General features: G+C 32.4%; 1 protein-coding gene across 2 annotated transcripts; it reads left to right on the top strand.

Annotated features, from left to right (window-relative positions):
* Positions 1-118: 118 nt before the first annotated feature.
* LOC126836762 (uncharacterized) lies at positions 119-14,950 on the top strand. Of its 2 annotated transcripts, none has more exons than XM_050570394.1 (5): positions 119-527; positions 7,599-8,009; positions 10,439-10,561; positions 11,821-11,961; positions 14,391-14,950. In XM_050570394.1, exons 2-5 carry the CDS (start codon positions 7,617-7,619, stop codon positions 14,505-14,507), a joined length of 774 nt encoding a protein of 257 aa, XP_050426351.1. In that variant the 5' UTR covers positions 119-527; positions 7,599-7,616; the 3' UTR covers positions 14,508-14,950. The 2 variants fall into 2 exon arrangements, with proteins under 2 accessions (XP_050426351.1, XP_050426350.1); XM_050570393.1 differs by having other exon boundaries at positions 120-523.
* The last annotated feature ends 950 nt before the right edge of the window (positions 14,951-15,900 follow it).

A 15,900-nucleotide genomic window follows, 5' to 3' on the forward strand; every position in this document is an offset into this window, starting at 1 on the left:
ATAAAAAAAATACTACTAACTACACTATTACAGTAATACCGGCGCACACGTTATTCCCACCACGTGCACCGCCGTGTCTGCAGGCGCGCGGACTCCCTACCCGCGCGTTCGCCCGGGCACATTATATTATCCCGCACGGTACACATCAGGCCACTTGTGTAGCCAGTGTCTTATTATTATCACTATATGTATAGTGTACTCGGACGGTTCCCTCCGGCCCCGAAGTGAAATAATCTGTCTTTAATTTTTTCGGTTTGCCGCCAACGATTGTGTGCGTGTGTGTGTGTTTGTTCGTTCAAATCGAATCTAGTCAACATCAGACCGTTATATCGTGCGGACAATTATTATTTACTGTCACTAGGATTCGCGATTTGCCATTCCACCGGTGTAACACAAACAGCATAGTACCTACCCCTATTGTGGGTAACCACCCTTCCCTACAACCCCACCGCCTGTCGAGGGGTTCGCCGCCATGAAACCGCCCTAAAAGCAAGTTTGCAACAACTACAACAACGTGCAAGGGGTAAGTAAGTCCACGACATGCTATTATATTATTAGTAAGATAACTGTCTCCGTTTCTTTGGACGGGCAAAACTTAAACATTTGATATTATCGCGAAGTAGGCGAAAGGCCAGAAGTTTAACAAATTTAAATATAATAATATCACAATATTTCAAGTGAATATAAACAATATATGGGTCGTTTATTGTAAAAGTGGTGTAACTCCAAAACGCTCAATGGAGTCATGTCTTTCCATTACAAACGAGAAGCGACTCCAATAAATGCAAAAATATAAAACACTTAATGAATACTTGTATTGTTGTTTTTCATACACGTTAATATTTTACAAAGGAGACAATTCACTTGTATGCATTGAACGACACATATTATGATTGATAATGATCGTCTCTATAAAAGTTAAGCTTATTGTGGAGATAAGAGTTTTTTTTTTAAATCAAAAACTGTATCGAAACACAAAAATTATGTTAGAGATTTATAAATAAGGTATTACGTTTAACGATAAATATTAGTAACTTATAGTTTTTTTTTTCCATTACCAATTTAATACCGACAATAAAAGCATTCAGTTTTCCGAATTCAGTTCTACATAATATAATTGTATACAATACATATTACTATAAATTAAATTTTAAACATATCTCAGTAAAACATATACCGGACAAAATGTCTGTTGCTCGCAGTTGTGTTGAGTTCAATGGGTTACATTCTGTACAATAACAATATAATAAAGATGTTTCCACGATGTAACGTGTGAATCATATCTATTGATCCTTATCAATCGATAAGGATTATACTGTACAGTGTTGGTGCAACTTATATGGAAAAGTATTTTTTTTTCATACAAAGCGGTCACACTGTCGCTCGCTAAACTTTGGACCTTAAAACTCAAAACGCAGTTACTAATATCGCCCATAGGGTTTGTGTGCCCTTTTTAGGTGCTAACTCGGTTTTTGCCATCAGAAAATGTTTATCTTGAGAAAGGAAAAAAAAAATTATAATTATCTGATGGTCTAATAGTTGAGTTGAGTTTTTTTTTTTTTTTTATGAAGATGTGCAATTCCATGTGTGAAACGACCGAAGAAGCCACGCTGATTGTACCGTAAAAAAAAAAATTAAATAATAATAATGGAAATAAAATGTTTGTTTAACGGAAAATGAAATAGGTACAGTTATATTAGTTTTCGTACAAATATAATATATATCTAAATAGGAAAAAAAATCGTAACATTACATCAACCGACTAGCCGTATTAGTTATTAACAAACAAGAACCACAATAAAAAGTGAAAGTACAACCGGCAAACACGATTCCAGTTCAAATATTTATAAAAAATATATATATAATATAATAATAATAATATGATTATGAGAAATATGAAAATAATAATATACAAGAACAAAACATTATAATAAGACATGCGAGGCGTTTCGTGTGATATATTTTCCCATTGAAATATTATTTTTATTTTATTTCCGAAATGCTGGGGCAAGTTGTAAAATGACAATATTATATTCTAAGTACATTTTTTTTCAATGACCATTTTCATATCAATCGACAACAACTCCGAACCGAACCGCTCTGTCAGTTCATTGATATTGTCTACCCGTTGAGAACGTTGTTTTGGAAAAGTTGGCTACACTGATTTTACAATTTAAATATGTACAAAGTACTTTATTTATTAAATACAATGTTTGCGTTCCAACCTGGTTACAACGTTCTTGCTGAAACCACATTTTTATATCGTCCCAAAAAGCTTGACTTATCTTAAGTTGTAATTATAGCTAGCAAATCATGTCAATTTTTTTGTTTAATAACGTTTTCGATCTCTGATTTATTTTGTAATATAAATATTAAGTTAATCGGTACACATATTTGCAATTTTATCATTTATGTAGATTTATGATTTTGTTTTCTCGATGTGGCCCCAATCGTTTCATATCGTTTGTTTCAAAATGTACTTTAATTTTATTAAACTTTTAATAAATTAAACTTTTTTAAAATTTTAAACTTTTTTGAAATATTTCACACATTTTTAAATCCCTGATTATGATCATCTCTATATAACAGCTGTTATCGGCCGGTCAGTGAAATAGTGTTGCAGCTACTTGTTGCAACAAGTAGCTGCAATACTGGTGTTGTGTACAATATCTCATTGGGTTTAATTAATAACTGATAACCTGTTTTGGAAATTAAGATCACATATTATATAAATAAAAACACTGTGAAAAAATGTCTCGTTAAAACCTTTGAGATATTGAGAGTGATTTCCGTTAAAATGATCACCCTGTATAAGACCATTTCAACACCAATTCTGTGGAATTGATAAATAATAATTTAAAACCGATAAAAAGATATTCATTAATACCCATTTCTCAATAAACCTTATGAGATCTGGAGCGGTTCCCGTTAATACGATCACCCTGTAATTAGGAAAACCCCAATTACACAATTTGTGGCATAAAAAATGGGGGGTTTAAATAGTCAATAACCCATTTTGTGTGAATTTGGATTTTGGCAATTGTTTTTCAAAAGAGGATTTCTTACATTCTCCGAGGCATAGCTCTACTTAGGTAAATATACAATTAATAATTTATTGGAATCACTGGACAGTGTCGACCGAATCCGGGTGATTGATCCGTTTGCTTATGATAAGTTTGCTTTCGGGTGAGAATAATAATAATAATTGCTTTCCAAGGACGTGATGACCTGTCGTGCCCGTGAGTGAAAGAAAACGGTTAGGACTCATCCGAAACGTATCAATCACTTGGAAACGCACGTTACACTTGTTGTTCTACTCTTATGAAACGCAAACCTCGTGACGACCACCACAACAACAACAACTGTATTATTATTATTATTATTATTATTAAGTATTAGTTAGTCTATCTAGCTTCTTGGTTAGTCCATATGTATGTACAATACATATGAAAGCGGCGTGTAACGTTCAAAGACGGTTAGTCATGCGAGGTCTAATCTAATTTAAAACATAGTTAATCCAAAACGTTCAATAGGTTTGCTAAAAAATTTCTCTCTCATTAAATACCACCAAATAATGTATATTAATACGCCTAGTAAACATTTCATTTATATATTTATTTTAATTTATGAACGCCTCGTGGGCAAACCGGCATAACATCATGTGGATTACTGTTACCTATGTATGTAACAGTAAAATGTATTGGCTTCAACATAAAATTATACTAACAAAATTGATGGCAACGATTGTGTAAACTTTTTTTTTTTTGAAATCCTACTGTCAACATACCGAAGATAATATTATCGTAAATTTAAACCGTATGTGAATGTATAAAAGATAAAAAATTGATTAAATATTAAGTAATTTCGAGAAAGGTATACATTTTCCTGACATTTCCCCAGTATTTTTCCTGCAAATGACTGCAACGTATTATAACATTTTTAACGACAACCTCTTTGTGAGAACTATAATTTCAAAAAAAAATTCCTTTCTTCTAAATACATATACATCGATTAAGTTTCAAAAGTTGATATAAAAATAATCAATCTGGAAAAGGGTTGAAAAGATAAACGTTTGTGAAAAATCGAGATCACGTTTTATAAGATATTAAGTGGAACGCTTTAAAAATAAAAAATCATCCTGTATACTTTTTTTTTGTAGTATGAAATTTTTACCTTATAACCAATTATATACAATTTTATGACAATTTCCATGCAGCCTAATTTTATATTGAGAAAAAAAACGATTTCAATCGTCTCAAACGTATAGATCTATAATCAAGTCAGAAATGATTATAATATTATATTTGGATGGAACGCCAACAAATGTTAACTATTGTTAATCAACAAAGAAAATATGTAGATTAATAAAAAAGATATTAAAAATTGAATATTCGTTTTTGTTGCCAAACTTATTGAAATGTTACAAAAAAGTAATTTAAACTAGACAAACACTTTATACAACACACCCTGGAAACGTATTATAACCAATTTATATTTCAACTTAATTTTTAAATATATTATATTGGATTAATTAATGGTTTATAAAAAACTTATAATTAAAAAACCGAATGTCTTATAACTACTGTGTTAGCAAATCTATGTAATTATTAGTAATAACTATGTGTTCACATGTTTTTGTTGAAAATAATATTTAATTAAAAATATAGTAAAAAAAAAAAAAACCATTATCATCACAATTTAGACAGATTTTAACTGTGAGGTTTTTTGGTAATCCAAGTTTTTTATTGCCATGGTAAAAGTAATTTAAAAGATCATAGTTATTTGTTCTCATTGCAAATATATAAAATTAACAATATTGCCTCATGTAGTTTTTAAAAACATTTTTCAATAATTTTGGGTTAAATGCGAAACTAAAATTGTTTTTTTGTTTATATAAATCCAACCCGACGTTATAAAATCACATTTTCGTTTAATTTTTAAGATTAAGAAATAGACAATCGAGTCAAGGTCGATACAAGCCGCGAGTTGGTAGGTTAAGTATTGCAAAACGCATTAGAATAATATTTTATGGCTCACCCGACACCTGCCTTGACCACTTTAGTGTATTATTCTGTTGATTTTTGAAAACACTAAGTAATTAAAATTTAAAAAAATGTAATGTTGATAACTCTAAGTGCACTCTAATAGCTAGAAGAAAGATATATGTCTTGGCAATAATATAAGACAATATATACAGGTAGATCGAATTTCATACACATGCCGTTTAATGATTGGAATTTCGATTTGCTCTTCAACTGTAAGAGATAGAAAGTCGATTTTAAGCTCATTCGAAAAAGCTTATCAAGAAGATACAATAATGAGCTAAAAAAAAAATGCTTTTAGTTTTTTACAATTAAAAATTGTGTCGATTTTAGGTAATATTTTTTTAAGCCAAGCAGATCTCTGAGACCGATGACCGGATTTTGCGCTTTAAGGTGTTATTAGAATCAATTTGGCATGTAGTACAAGTGCAGTGAAGAGTTTCATAACAGTTTATGCTATTTTTTCTTTCTTTTACAACTGCAGGTGTGTAAAAGGTGTAAGATTTAACACAGACAAGCCGGTTTTTTTTCCGCGTTCTGTTTAAATTAACCGTGTAAGATCATTTAGATTTGCACGGCTAGACGTTCCCATCGCAGTGTGCGGTCCAGGCCAATTATAAGTGTATTTTTTTTTTTTATTACTCGAGGTTGTGATTATATCTTATCTCACACACAACACGCTCGTACAAATTACTGCATTTCCGCCGGAACTGTTTTGGGTTTCCCCGTATCGAATCTCACTCGTCTATTGCGCTTATGCATCTGCCTAGTCGTGGGAACAAAAATAACACGGTGTTGTGTTAGACCTAATTAACGAAATTCACTTGGTGATGTAAAACACATTTTCAAACCTCAACTCGACGACTCGTGTTTAAAGATCTCTTCTTCCTTATCTTCTTATTGTGGGTTTCATCTTTCCCTATCCTCTGCCACTTCTCTCCATCGTATCCTCGGTTCCACTGTCTTTTCCCAACTGGATCTCGCTCGTATAAACGCCTTTATACGGTAAGCCCTCTTTCCTCCACGCATGCGATCAGTCCACATTAATCTTCTTCTTGTAAATCCTGCAATGATGTCTGCTCTTTGAGTCAAGTTTTTCAGTTCCTCAAAGTAACGTATGCTCCATTCAACCCTGCAAGTCTTGTTTCTTCCGCATTTATCCATGTCCGTGTCTCAGAACCACAAAACACTACTGGTCATATCAGGGTCATGTGTAATTGAATTTTTACCTTTGAGCCAAACATGCTTCTTAGGTCAACATCATGACACCCGTTTCCCATTTGTATCCTAGTGTTCACGTCCGTCTTAAGGTCATTGCCTTGCGTTATTATGAATCCTAGGCGTTCAAAATGTGACACTCACTAAAACTTATGACACTCCACTTCTATTTCCCAAAAGGGCTAAGTCGATGGCGTTCCACAAATCCAATTTGTTTTATGCCGTTAAGAAAAGTAGACATACATTATGAATTTTTCAATCGTCTAGCCTATTTGGACATAAGTATAATTTAATTTCTATGTATCAATTGGTTGGGGTTTGTTTGAAAGATTTATATGGTTTACAGTTACACCTGTGTTTACTAAAATTTCGGAAGTCTTTTCATCTACCTTATAATATGTTAACTTTGAAAATGTAAACATTTTATCCAAAGAAACCCATTGCACAAAATGTGTACTAAGAGAAGCAAAGATGGAACATGTCAGGCTCCCGTAACGTTAGCAAAGTCAATTTGTAAATATAGGTGTAACTGTAAACCATGTAAATATTTAAATACACTGTTTAGTCATGATTTTTTTTTCAGTCGTTTCGAAATTGTTTTTTTTAAGTAATAACAATTTATAGAACTAAAAAAAAATCAGTCAATATTTCAAAACTAGATAGTTTTTAACTGTCAAAACATATCCTTAACCACTAATGATGACGTTCACTTGATAATTTATGTTAACAAATAATATAAAAATGGTATTAAGAAAAAGAAAAATGTTAACAAATCAACCACAAATCAGATTTTTTTTTTTTTTAAATAAGACGTTTCACAAGGTGGACATTTATCTCCTCTGTTTTTGTAAATTATAACTATTTGTGGCTGATTTCATAGTATATAAGGCGGTCAATTCGTCGGAGAATTGTGAAAGGTTACAAGAGGAAATTTGTTAGTTGTTCAAATTGACACGTTGAGAACCATATCAAATGTAATGTTGACAAATGTGACCAAATATCCTTACCGGACGTAAAAATCCATACATGGACAATTATTCAATAGGTGGTCTATTTAAGGTAGTCTATTTTATTCAAGTTTAGGTATTGTTCTTTTAGCTTATTTTTCCTTTTCCGGGCATAATACATCATTTATGGGCGACAATTTTGGGACTTTCAAATAATAAATTGTAGACATGTGCTTTAGGAAATTATTATCATGTTAAAAAATGTATCGCATGTACAATATACGATTATACACACTATAATCTTAAGCTTAAGCTTAACCTTAAGCTCATCATTTGGCACACTCTATTGCTCTGTGCATAATAATAATTTTCCTTTTGAATTTTGTTTTAGCGTCAAAACGCCTCAACGATGACACCCGTTCGAGTGTCGGCCGTAAAGCGTTTTCCCGGATCGACCGTCGTCTCGTCCCTGGTGGTCTTCTGCGTCATAGCCTTAACCGTGCCGGCCGCGGTTGGCGATACCACGACCACGGTAGGGGTTACCACGTCCACGGTTCACGTTACCACGACCAAGACCCCGGCGGTCGTCAATAGCGTCAACGACTTGGTCAATGGCTACAACGAAGAGAACGAGTCGCCGGCCGAACGCGTCCGGTCCAAGAAAACACAGCAGTTGGACGACCGGCGAAGGGCGATGGAAATGACCAACCGACAGCGAAGGCAGCTGTTGCTTCGCAAGAAAGCGGCCAGCAACAATCAGTCTCCGGGTCTGTTCCGGTTGACCAAAATCCTAGTGCGAGACGTGAGTCCAATTCGACTTAATCTTTATGAAACCGACAGTAAAGAAACAAACACAGGGGAGCTGAAACCAAAAAAAAAGCTACTACACACTGAGGTCTGGTAGAAGTATATTGATAAAAGCATCGGGAAGGCGAAAAAATCCTTAAGATCTTGCATCTCAAGTATCAGGAAGAATGCGATTAGGGTTCTTCTTCTGTTGGCGTGACTATTCTCTAAAAGTATTTGCCACAAACAATCTTGAACTACCTCTCTCCAGTCTTTAACTCCTAGGGCTCTTAGATTTTGTTCTACCATGTCAATCCATCTTTTCCTGGATCTTCCTCTCGGTCTTCTTCATTCTGGTTTCCATTCCTTTGCTATTTTAACTGTTTCATTATGTGACCTAACCTTTGTATCATTTGGCCCTTATCTATTTGTGCTAGTTCCATCATATCTTTGTTGTATCTCCTTCGCCAGTTTACATATTTTCCTCCAAGCTTCGCAAACATACGTCGCAGAGCTTGTCTTACGTGAAGGTCTCGGCTTTCAGTTAGTGCAACCTTTGGTTTTATCTAATATGTGCTTCCCCGTTATAACTCAAACTCTTCAAGTTCCTCTAGCTGCCCAATAATTTCCATCACACTTCATTGCATGCACTCCTTGGCAACGAGTCTGGAATCTTTTCAAATGATTAGGCAATGCATCCTCCAAATAGTAATGATGTGATGCTGTGGTGGTCTCTCGTTCACTTTCATAACGCAGTTTTGTAACCGTGGGAATGGTCACAATCTTGGCTTAAAAATATTTGGCATCTAGCTGTACTGATTTTCATTAACCTCAACCTATAGAAAATACTGGAGAAGCAAAACAATATCGTTATTTGGAGTTCAATGTCCTTGTTTAACCTTGCTGCGTAAAGTATATGGCTAAATACAATTTGTAATATATTCATATAATATTTTATTGAACTAGTTCTTTCTCAATTAGCACTATTATCAGTGACTGTATGTCATGGTAATAAAACTGTTTTAAAATCGATTAATAGTCATTTATTACCAAGGTTGAACTTATGTAACGGGTAAATGAGATCAACTCATATTCAACGTGTTTTGATTTACCTTTATTTCATCATAACTGACTCAACCTAAAGTTAAAACCATTTTAGTTTCAATTGATCGAATTCAACTTAATTAAGTTGATTGGTAAATAATTTATTTTAAATCTATATAGTTAATATTCTGGATAGAGCATAATTGTCAGCAAAGTACTTTCAAGCAAAATTCTGCATTGCCATCTGTCATTGCCTAAGGCTGGACGATAATAATTGTGTTTGGAAGAAAACCGCATTAGACCAAACACAAATTAAGTCTAGTTTGAATTTTACCTAATAAAATAACGACTATTATTTAAATTTGCCAACAACATGTTTGAAATGAGTTTTAATTGGCCTATTAAATGAAAAATATATTGAAATGAAATGCTTTGTAACGTTAAAGTAAGTACAAACGATCTGTTCAACCATTTTTTTTTTTGTTACTTTAACATGATTTTGGTAATATAATGATAATTGTATATTTGATTACGTTATAATAATATGGTTATAATGGCCGAAACAATTCAATGTAATTTGCTCTCAAGACTAATCAAGAATAAGGAAACGTTTGTAAATCATCTGTCTGGAACTAGTAGACCGTACAGACAAGTGTTTTTAGAAGAAGAAAAAAATGGTATTTCTGATACTTTTTGTCGGTCGTTAAACCTTCGTGATAGAAACTCATTTGGATATTAGCCAGTAAACACCTACACAGTTATTTCTAGTCTTTTAATAAACGTTTGAAAATCTAATTATTTTATAGCTCGGTCGAACCTACGAAGAGCTATCCAAATTGGATATGAGACACCAGAAAGATTGTTCTCTTGTCATCATGTTGTGTCATCGGATTTTTACAAATCATCTTCTGATGTCTTTCACTTTAAACCAAGCTGTGTGAGGTGTGTTTGTGTGTGTTGAAACCGAGCCACGACAGGTCAATGTATTTGTTAACTGTATTGTTTTATAGCGCTCAACCGGTTTTATAATCGTGTCCATATTGATATTTTAATTGGACATCAGCCGGTTAAAGGATAGTTTTTTTCTTAAGTAAAAAAAAATATTAAAAGAAAAACTTGGCGCGCAGAAAGATTCGTTGCAGAAAATTGCGTAGACTTTTATGGTATGGAAAATTGTGTAATTATTATTTTGCAATTAAACTTACCAAAGGCTTTGTTGGTCAATGCCGTTTGCTATTCTGAAAGCGAACCACTCGGTTTTTTGCGCTCTATCAGTTTGTCTAAATTGCCTCAAGCCGTACACAGTAATGCATTTGTTGTTTGCTTAAAATTAGTCGGCCAGACAAACGAGGTCATTAGAAGAGATATTCTCAACGGTGTAATATTTTTATTTTTTTTTAGACAATCAACGACACTCGGACGGCCTATCGAAACATTAGCGAAATAATCGGCCAGACCCTCAGAGAGGGCATCGATGCACCGCCTGCTCCCACCGACGATCAACAGATGATGGGCTCGGCTCAGGTAATTTATCTAGTGAAAACAATTTTAGTAAAAAAAAACCTAGTTATTTTCTCCGTTTCACGGGTGAAAAAAACGTTGAATCATGGATATGTTATCTCATATCTCTTATCACTTATATATTATCACTTATCTCCACGGAGATAAACAATAAACTAGATTGCTAACTAGTGATACGAATGGAAGTCGACGTCGGCCATTTTTTGAGGGATTTATGCACGGATATATTATATTACAGCTATTAGATAGCCGACTAAGAATAGAAGTTAGGTAAATGGCCGATTTGATAAGAAAATCAAAGAGCCCATTGTTTATATTTAATAATACTGAAGAATTATATCAATTATTGTAGTAAAATTAATTTTAAGAAATTTCAATTTCAGTATAATTGACTTACCATAATAATATAATAGGTAGGTTTTTAATGTACATAGCTATAAAAGTTTCGCTGTGCATGTATGTACCTATGCAGTGCCTTACCTATGTACCAAAGTGTTGACATTTGAAAAACTTTTTTTTTAAACTAAAATATCAATTCCAAAGAAAAACTTTAAATTTATTTAACGATTAAAAATACAAATTGAAATCACTAACATTCAAAATAGAAATTTAGTAATTAAAAAAACATTAGCGTAATAGAAATGAAATTGTCGCCTTCTGATATCTAAATTCCAATTTCCAATACGTTATTTCAATTTTATCAACTAGAATAATGTAAACAAAGGGCTCTTTGATAAGAAAAGTCGGCCATTTTCGCTACTTCAATGTTTGACATTGTTGTTATAGGAAGTCGGCCATCTAGTTGTAATATATTATATCTGTGGATTTAAATGTATATATATATATATATCTATATCTCTGATTTTTTGTTACCCGCTTAACTTAAACTATAACTGTTATAAGCATATTTTCTTATGATCACGTTCTAATTACCACAGAGATGGCGGAAAATAGTAACTTCAATTATCGCTAATGGTGGCATGAACACTTAGCAATCTAGTTTATTATATATATATATACGTGTATGTGCTTATCTGTTATCTCTTATCACTTATCACTCATCTCTTATCGTTTATCTCGAATCTACTTTTTCTATCTGAAAATGAAAATGTAACGCAAAAATGGCGACATGAGATTTCTTATATCCAGCCCAATAACATATCCATGTTAAACCTACCAACCGTGCAATATTGATATAAATACAACTCAGGGGGGTATTGTTTTTTTATTACTTATTTTGTTTTTTTTTTTTAAACCCACAGGAATCTGAACCCACGACCAAGCGGCCACAGGGCCAAGTGACGGTATCGGCCGCCGCCCGCAAAGCCATTTCGAAACTGGTCGGCCGCAATTTTAGGGGTCTAAGACGGTTGTTCGACTCGGAACTTAGGAACGCCTTGGCTGTAAGTGTTTAAATACAAAAAAAAAGTACTTCAGCAATTATTATTACCACTCAAGAGTGATAAAACCACTTTGAAATAAACGCTTCGATGCGAATTTGTGGACACTAAAACTCCAATACCTCTAAAAATACCTACTTTCTCAACGCGCTGGTTTATACTGTGTTTGGATTTAGAGTGAATCTCTATCCTCTACTATTTCCTGCCAATGACTATTTGGTTCCACTGCTTCTGCATTTCTTTTTACGCAGGCTTCCCCCCTTAACCATGGTCTCCCATGAGGTTTCCTCCGTACTGGGTTTTCCTCGATTACTTTCCTTATCAGCGAATTATGCTTCCTCCAGGCACGTCCTGCCTAGACCTTCTTTTTTATCTCTTTCAGTTTATTTGGTTGCTGAAAAAGGGATTGTAGTTTCTTCCATTCATCTGTCAGAGCATTAAAGTAGGCCCCATCAATTTTCCTGAGTACTTTTCTCTCAAGCACAGCCATCAAAGGCCATTTTTCTGCTATAGATATATATGGTTAATTTACGAGACCATTTCAACACCTGAAATGATTCTATCGAATTGACAAATAATAAGATACAGTTAATAAAAAAGGTCTGGTATTCACTTGTACTATCTAAAATTAATTAATAAGTATAGCACCCCTTGTAGCTTCCCCTCCTTCTCCGAGGTACTGGCTAGATCAAATTTGACATTTATAGAGTCGCTAATGATTGGAAAAATTGGTCCAATATTAAAAAAGTTACAAATAATAGCACATCATTGTAAAGCCAATAGCCTCGGCTCAGCTCGGCATAGAAACAAGAAAACCAGCAGGATCCCTCCGAGGTCGTTGTGATTGCCGCCTTTGTTTCGACACAGTAGTAGATTATTGTTAAAAAATAATAATTATAATGAATGTTTTGGCCGTGAACTGTGATAAAAGATATTTCAATAAACACTGATCCCAAAGATGAGCACTATTCGAATACAATGTTATGCATATAATAAATTTGCCAAAAAAAAAGATCAACCGTAATTGTGTTACTAGTCTTTCGTTCGTTTAAACACAACCAAACTAACTATTTAATTACCGGCCTTGACTGATATTTCAATCATGATCATTATCGTTAATCATCAAATTAACCATTAACTTTCAACTTGTATAATGGACAACACCAAGTATACCTAGGTAGATGTAAACCTATCTAGCAACGATTAATTACTAATAAAGTGAGATTATTTTTATAAATTAGGCTAGGTTAGGTTAAGTTAGGATACAAAAACTATTCCAGTGAGAATATAAAACCTGTTTTTATTTTTTATGTTCTTTGGCGTTATCAGTATGGTTATTGTTATAAAAAAAAATATGGTCCAAAATTCAAAATGGCTACTTGGTCCTTTTTTCTAAAGGAAACCATGTATTTTTTCAACCAAACAAATGTTCTTATCAAAACTAACAACATTTGTAGGGAACATTTTTCGGTAAAACTCATAATTTGTAAATTAGGTCTCTTTAGCTATTTTTAGTTTTGTTATTTAGGTATATGATAACCGTGTCATGTGTGTCAACCTTGGTATGTATGGTAACTATGGTATTTTTAGTAACCTTGGTATGTGTGGAAACCATGATGACTGAAGTGATAAAATCACTTTTAAACAAACGCTTCCATTCGAATCCGTGGATAGTAGGTTCAAACCAGTACAGTCCAAACCAACCACAGTATAAACCAGTACAGTAAGAAAGTATTATACATAAGTGAATAGTAGTAGTAAGTGAGTAAGTAAGGAAAGTCGTCCAGTGTTAACAGATGAAAATTCAAAAATCGATAAAATCATTGTACCTAATGACAACTATGTGCTTGAAAATAAATATTTAGTATTATGGTAGATGCGATAAAAGCTGATCGTCTGTCTATAAAAATGTATTGTACATGTTAGATTTAACTTTAATCTGATTTATAGTCATAAATTAGGTTAGGTTAGGTTTATTAGTAAGGCTTATTTAGTTTGTATACATTATCGTTGAGCTGGAATATTTATAGTAAAAAAAAAAGTACCTTTCAGGGTTAAACTAGTAGCACACATCTCTTGTGTGAGTTCTTCGTAGGATAATTATTATTGTTGCTATATATTGTAAATTTCTCCAAATAAAATAAAAACGGCAATGCGTTTCCTTTTGTCGGTTTGTATTGTTTTTGCCGTTGGGAAATAAACCATTTGTCACGGTCCCGTGTAGGTATATCAATAACCGTTTTGGAAAATTATAAAAAAATTAAATCGACACGGTGGAATAATAATATATATATATATATATATTGAATATTGGCTGGGAAAAAAAACACACGGTATTAATATTTGTATATACATGCATTCCGATCGTTTACAGTAGTTGTGTTGCTTTATGTGGTGTATTAAATTGTTTTTTCTTACCTTTTTTTTTTTAGAATTCCGGTAAAAACCTGAGAGATTTCCGCCGTGAACTGGGCAAATCCGTCAGGAACAGTTTGCGACCTTCACAGATGTTCAGCCGAGGAAACGGAACGACCACAAACACGTTGTAGAATCTGTTAAGTTATTAGAAAACAAAAAAAAAAGCTCAATTAATTTATTAGGGTTTTTTTTTTTTTTAATTAGCTAGTCTTAACGAGCTTGTGTTTTTTTAAACTTTTTGTTTGCACATTTTTGCAAATGATTAATAAAAAAATCAATATAATAACATAGGTTACACATTACACGGCGTCTTAGCCAAAATGTACAAAAACCACTTAAGAACACCACCGATCTTGTTATTATATTGTGTAAATAATAATAGTAATGTAAAACCGATCGAGTGTAGTCAAATTTGTTAACCAGCGGCCATATACGGTAAATTAAAATGTATAGAAACCGAAATAAAAAATTGTAGACAAATTTTGTACAGTAATTAATATTAATAGTAATAAATAATTACTTGTATAGTTTATTGTAATGTAATATAGTAAAAAAATGTAATTCCAAAGCAAAATTATTGTGTCATTTTTTTTTTTGTTGCTATGCATAAATATATTGTAAATATAAATATACACTTTTACAAAATTAAGCAAAAAAATACAACATTAATCGTTCAATCAACACCTAAGTATTGATAGAGTGTACAGTGTATTTGCAACTTATAAATATTTGTAAGATATGTTAAAGATGAAACAAATTACATTGCACTGCCATTGATCGATTAACATAAAGATATTGTTGTTTTATGTATAATGGTCATTGGAGAAATCGCTGACAAATTTTAAAATGCCTTTGTGATGTCTTCTTTGGTTGCTGATATTTTCTTAGAAGCTTAATGGAGATTTTAAATGGTTCAATCCGCCATCAACCCTTTCCCTTATTTGCCTGATCGAGTTAAACTAAATATATAACAAACTGTTTACAGGTTTTTGGGGTCTTTCTTTACATCTTAAACACATTTATTAGCTAAAAGTTAAAACAGTTTGTTGAAAAAATAGTTGTTATAATATTTGTTGAATGTTTTCAAAAAATAATTCATGTTTAATTATTAGAATTTTAATGTTTAGAAAATATCATTGAAACGATTTGGTTTTCTGTCATGTAATATAACAAAAATATTATATTAATATTTACAAAATTTTTATCAAAATATCAATTGATATTTTTAAAATAATTTAAAATCATATTTTTGCAAAAATTTTAATATTATTAACATAATTGTTACAAATTTAATGTATTTCTACAATTTGTGAATTGTCTTAAACATTTATGGAACTATTTTTATAACCATTTGTTATTAATATTTTATTTCCAACCAAAACATAATTTTAAAAATTTTAACTAACTTTTTGATAACACAACCATTTTTTTGCTATTTGGGAAAACATTATGCAAACAAATGTTGACAACATTACTAAAAAAAGCTCAATACTTTTTAAACAACCAAAATATCTTTAAAATATG

The sequence above is a fragment of the Adelges cooleyi genome, unplaced genomic scaffold (genome assembly GCF_023614345.1).
Source record: "Adelges cooleyi isolate 19-005CV unplaced genomic scaffold, UGA_ACOO_1.1 ACOO_flye_CR_arks_rails_tigmint_CR_PRNA_247, whole genome shotgun sequence".
Lineage (NCBI taxonomy): Eukaryota > Metazoa > Arthropoda > Insecta > Hemiptera > Adelgidae > Adelges > Adelges cooleyi.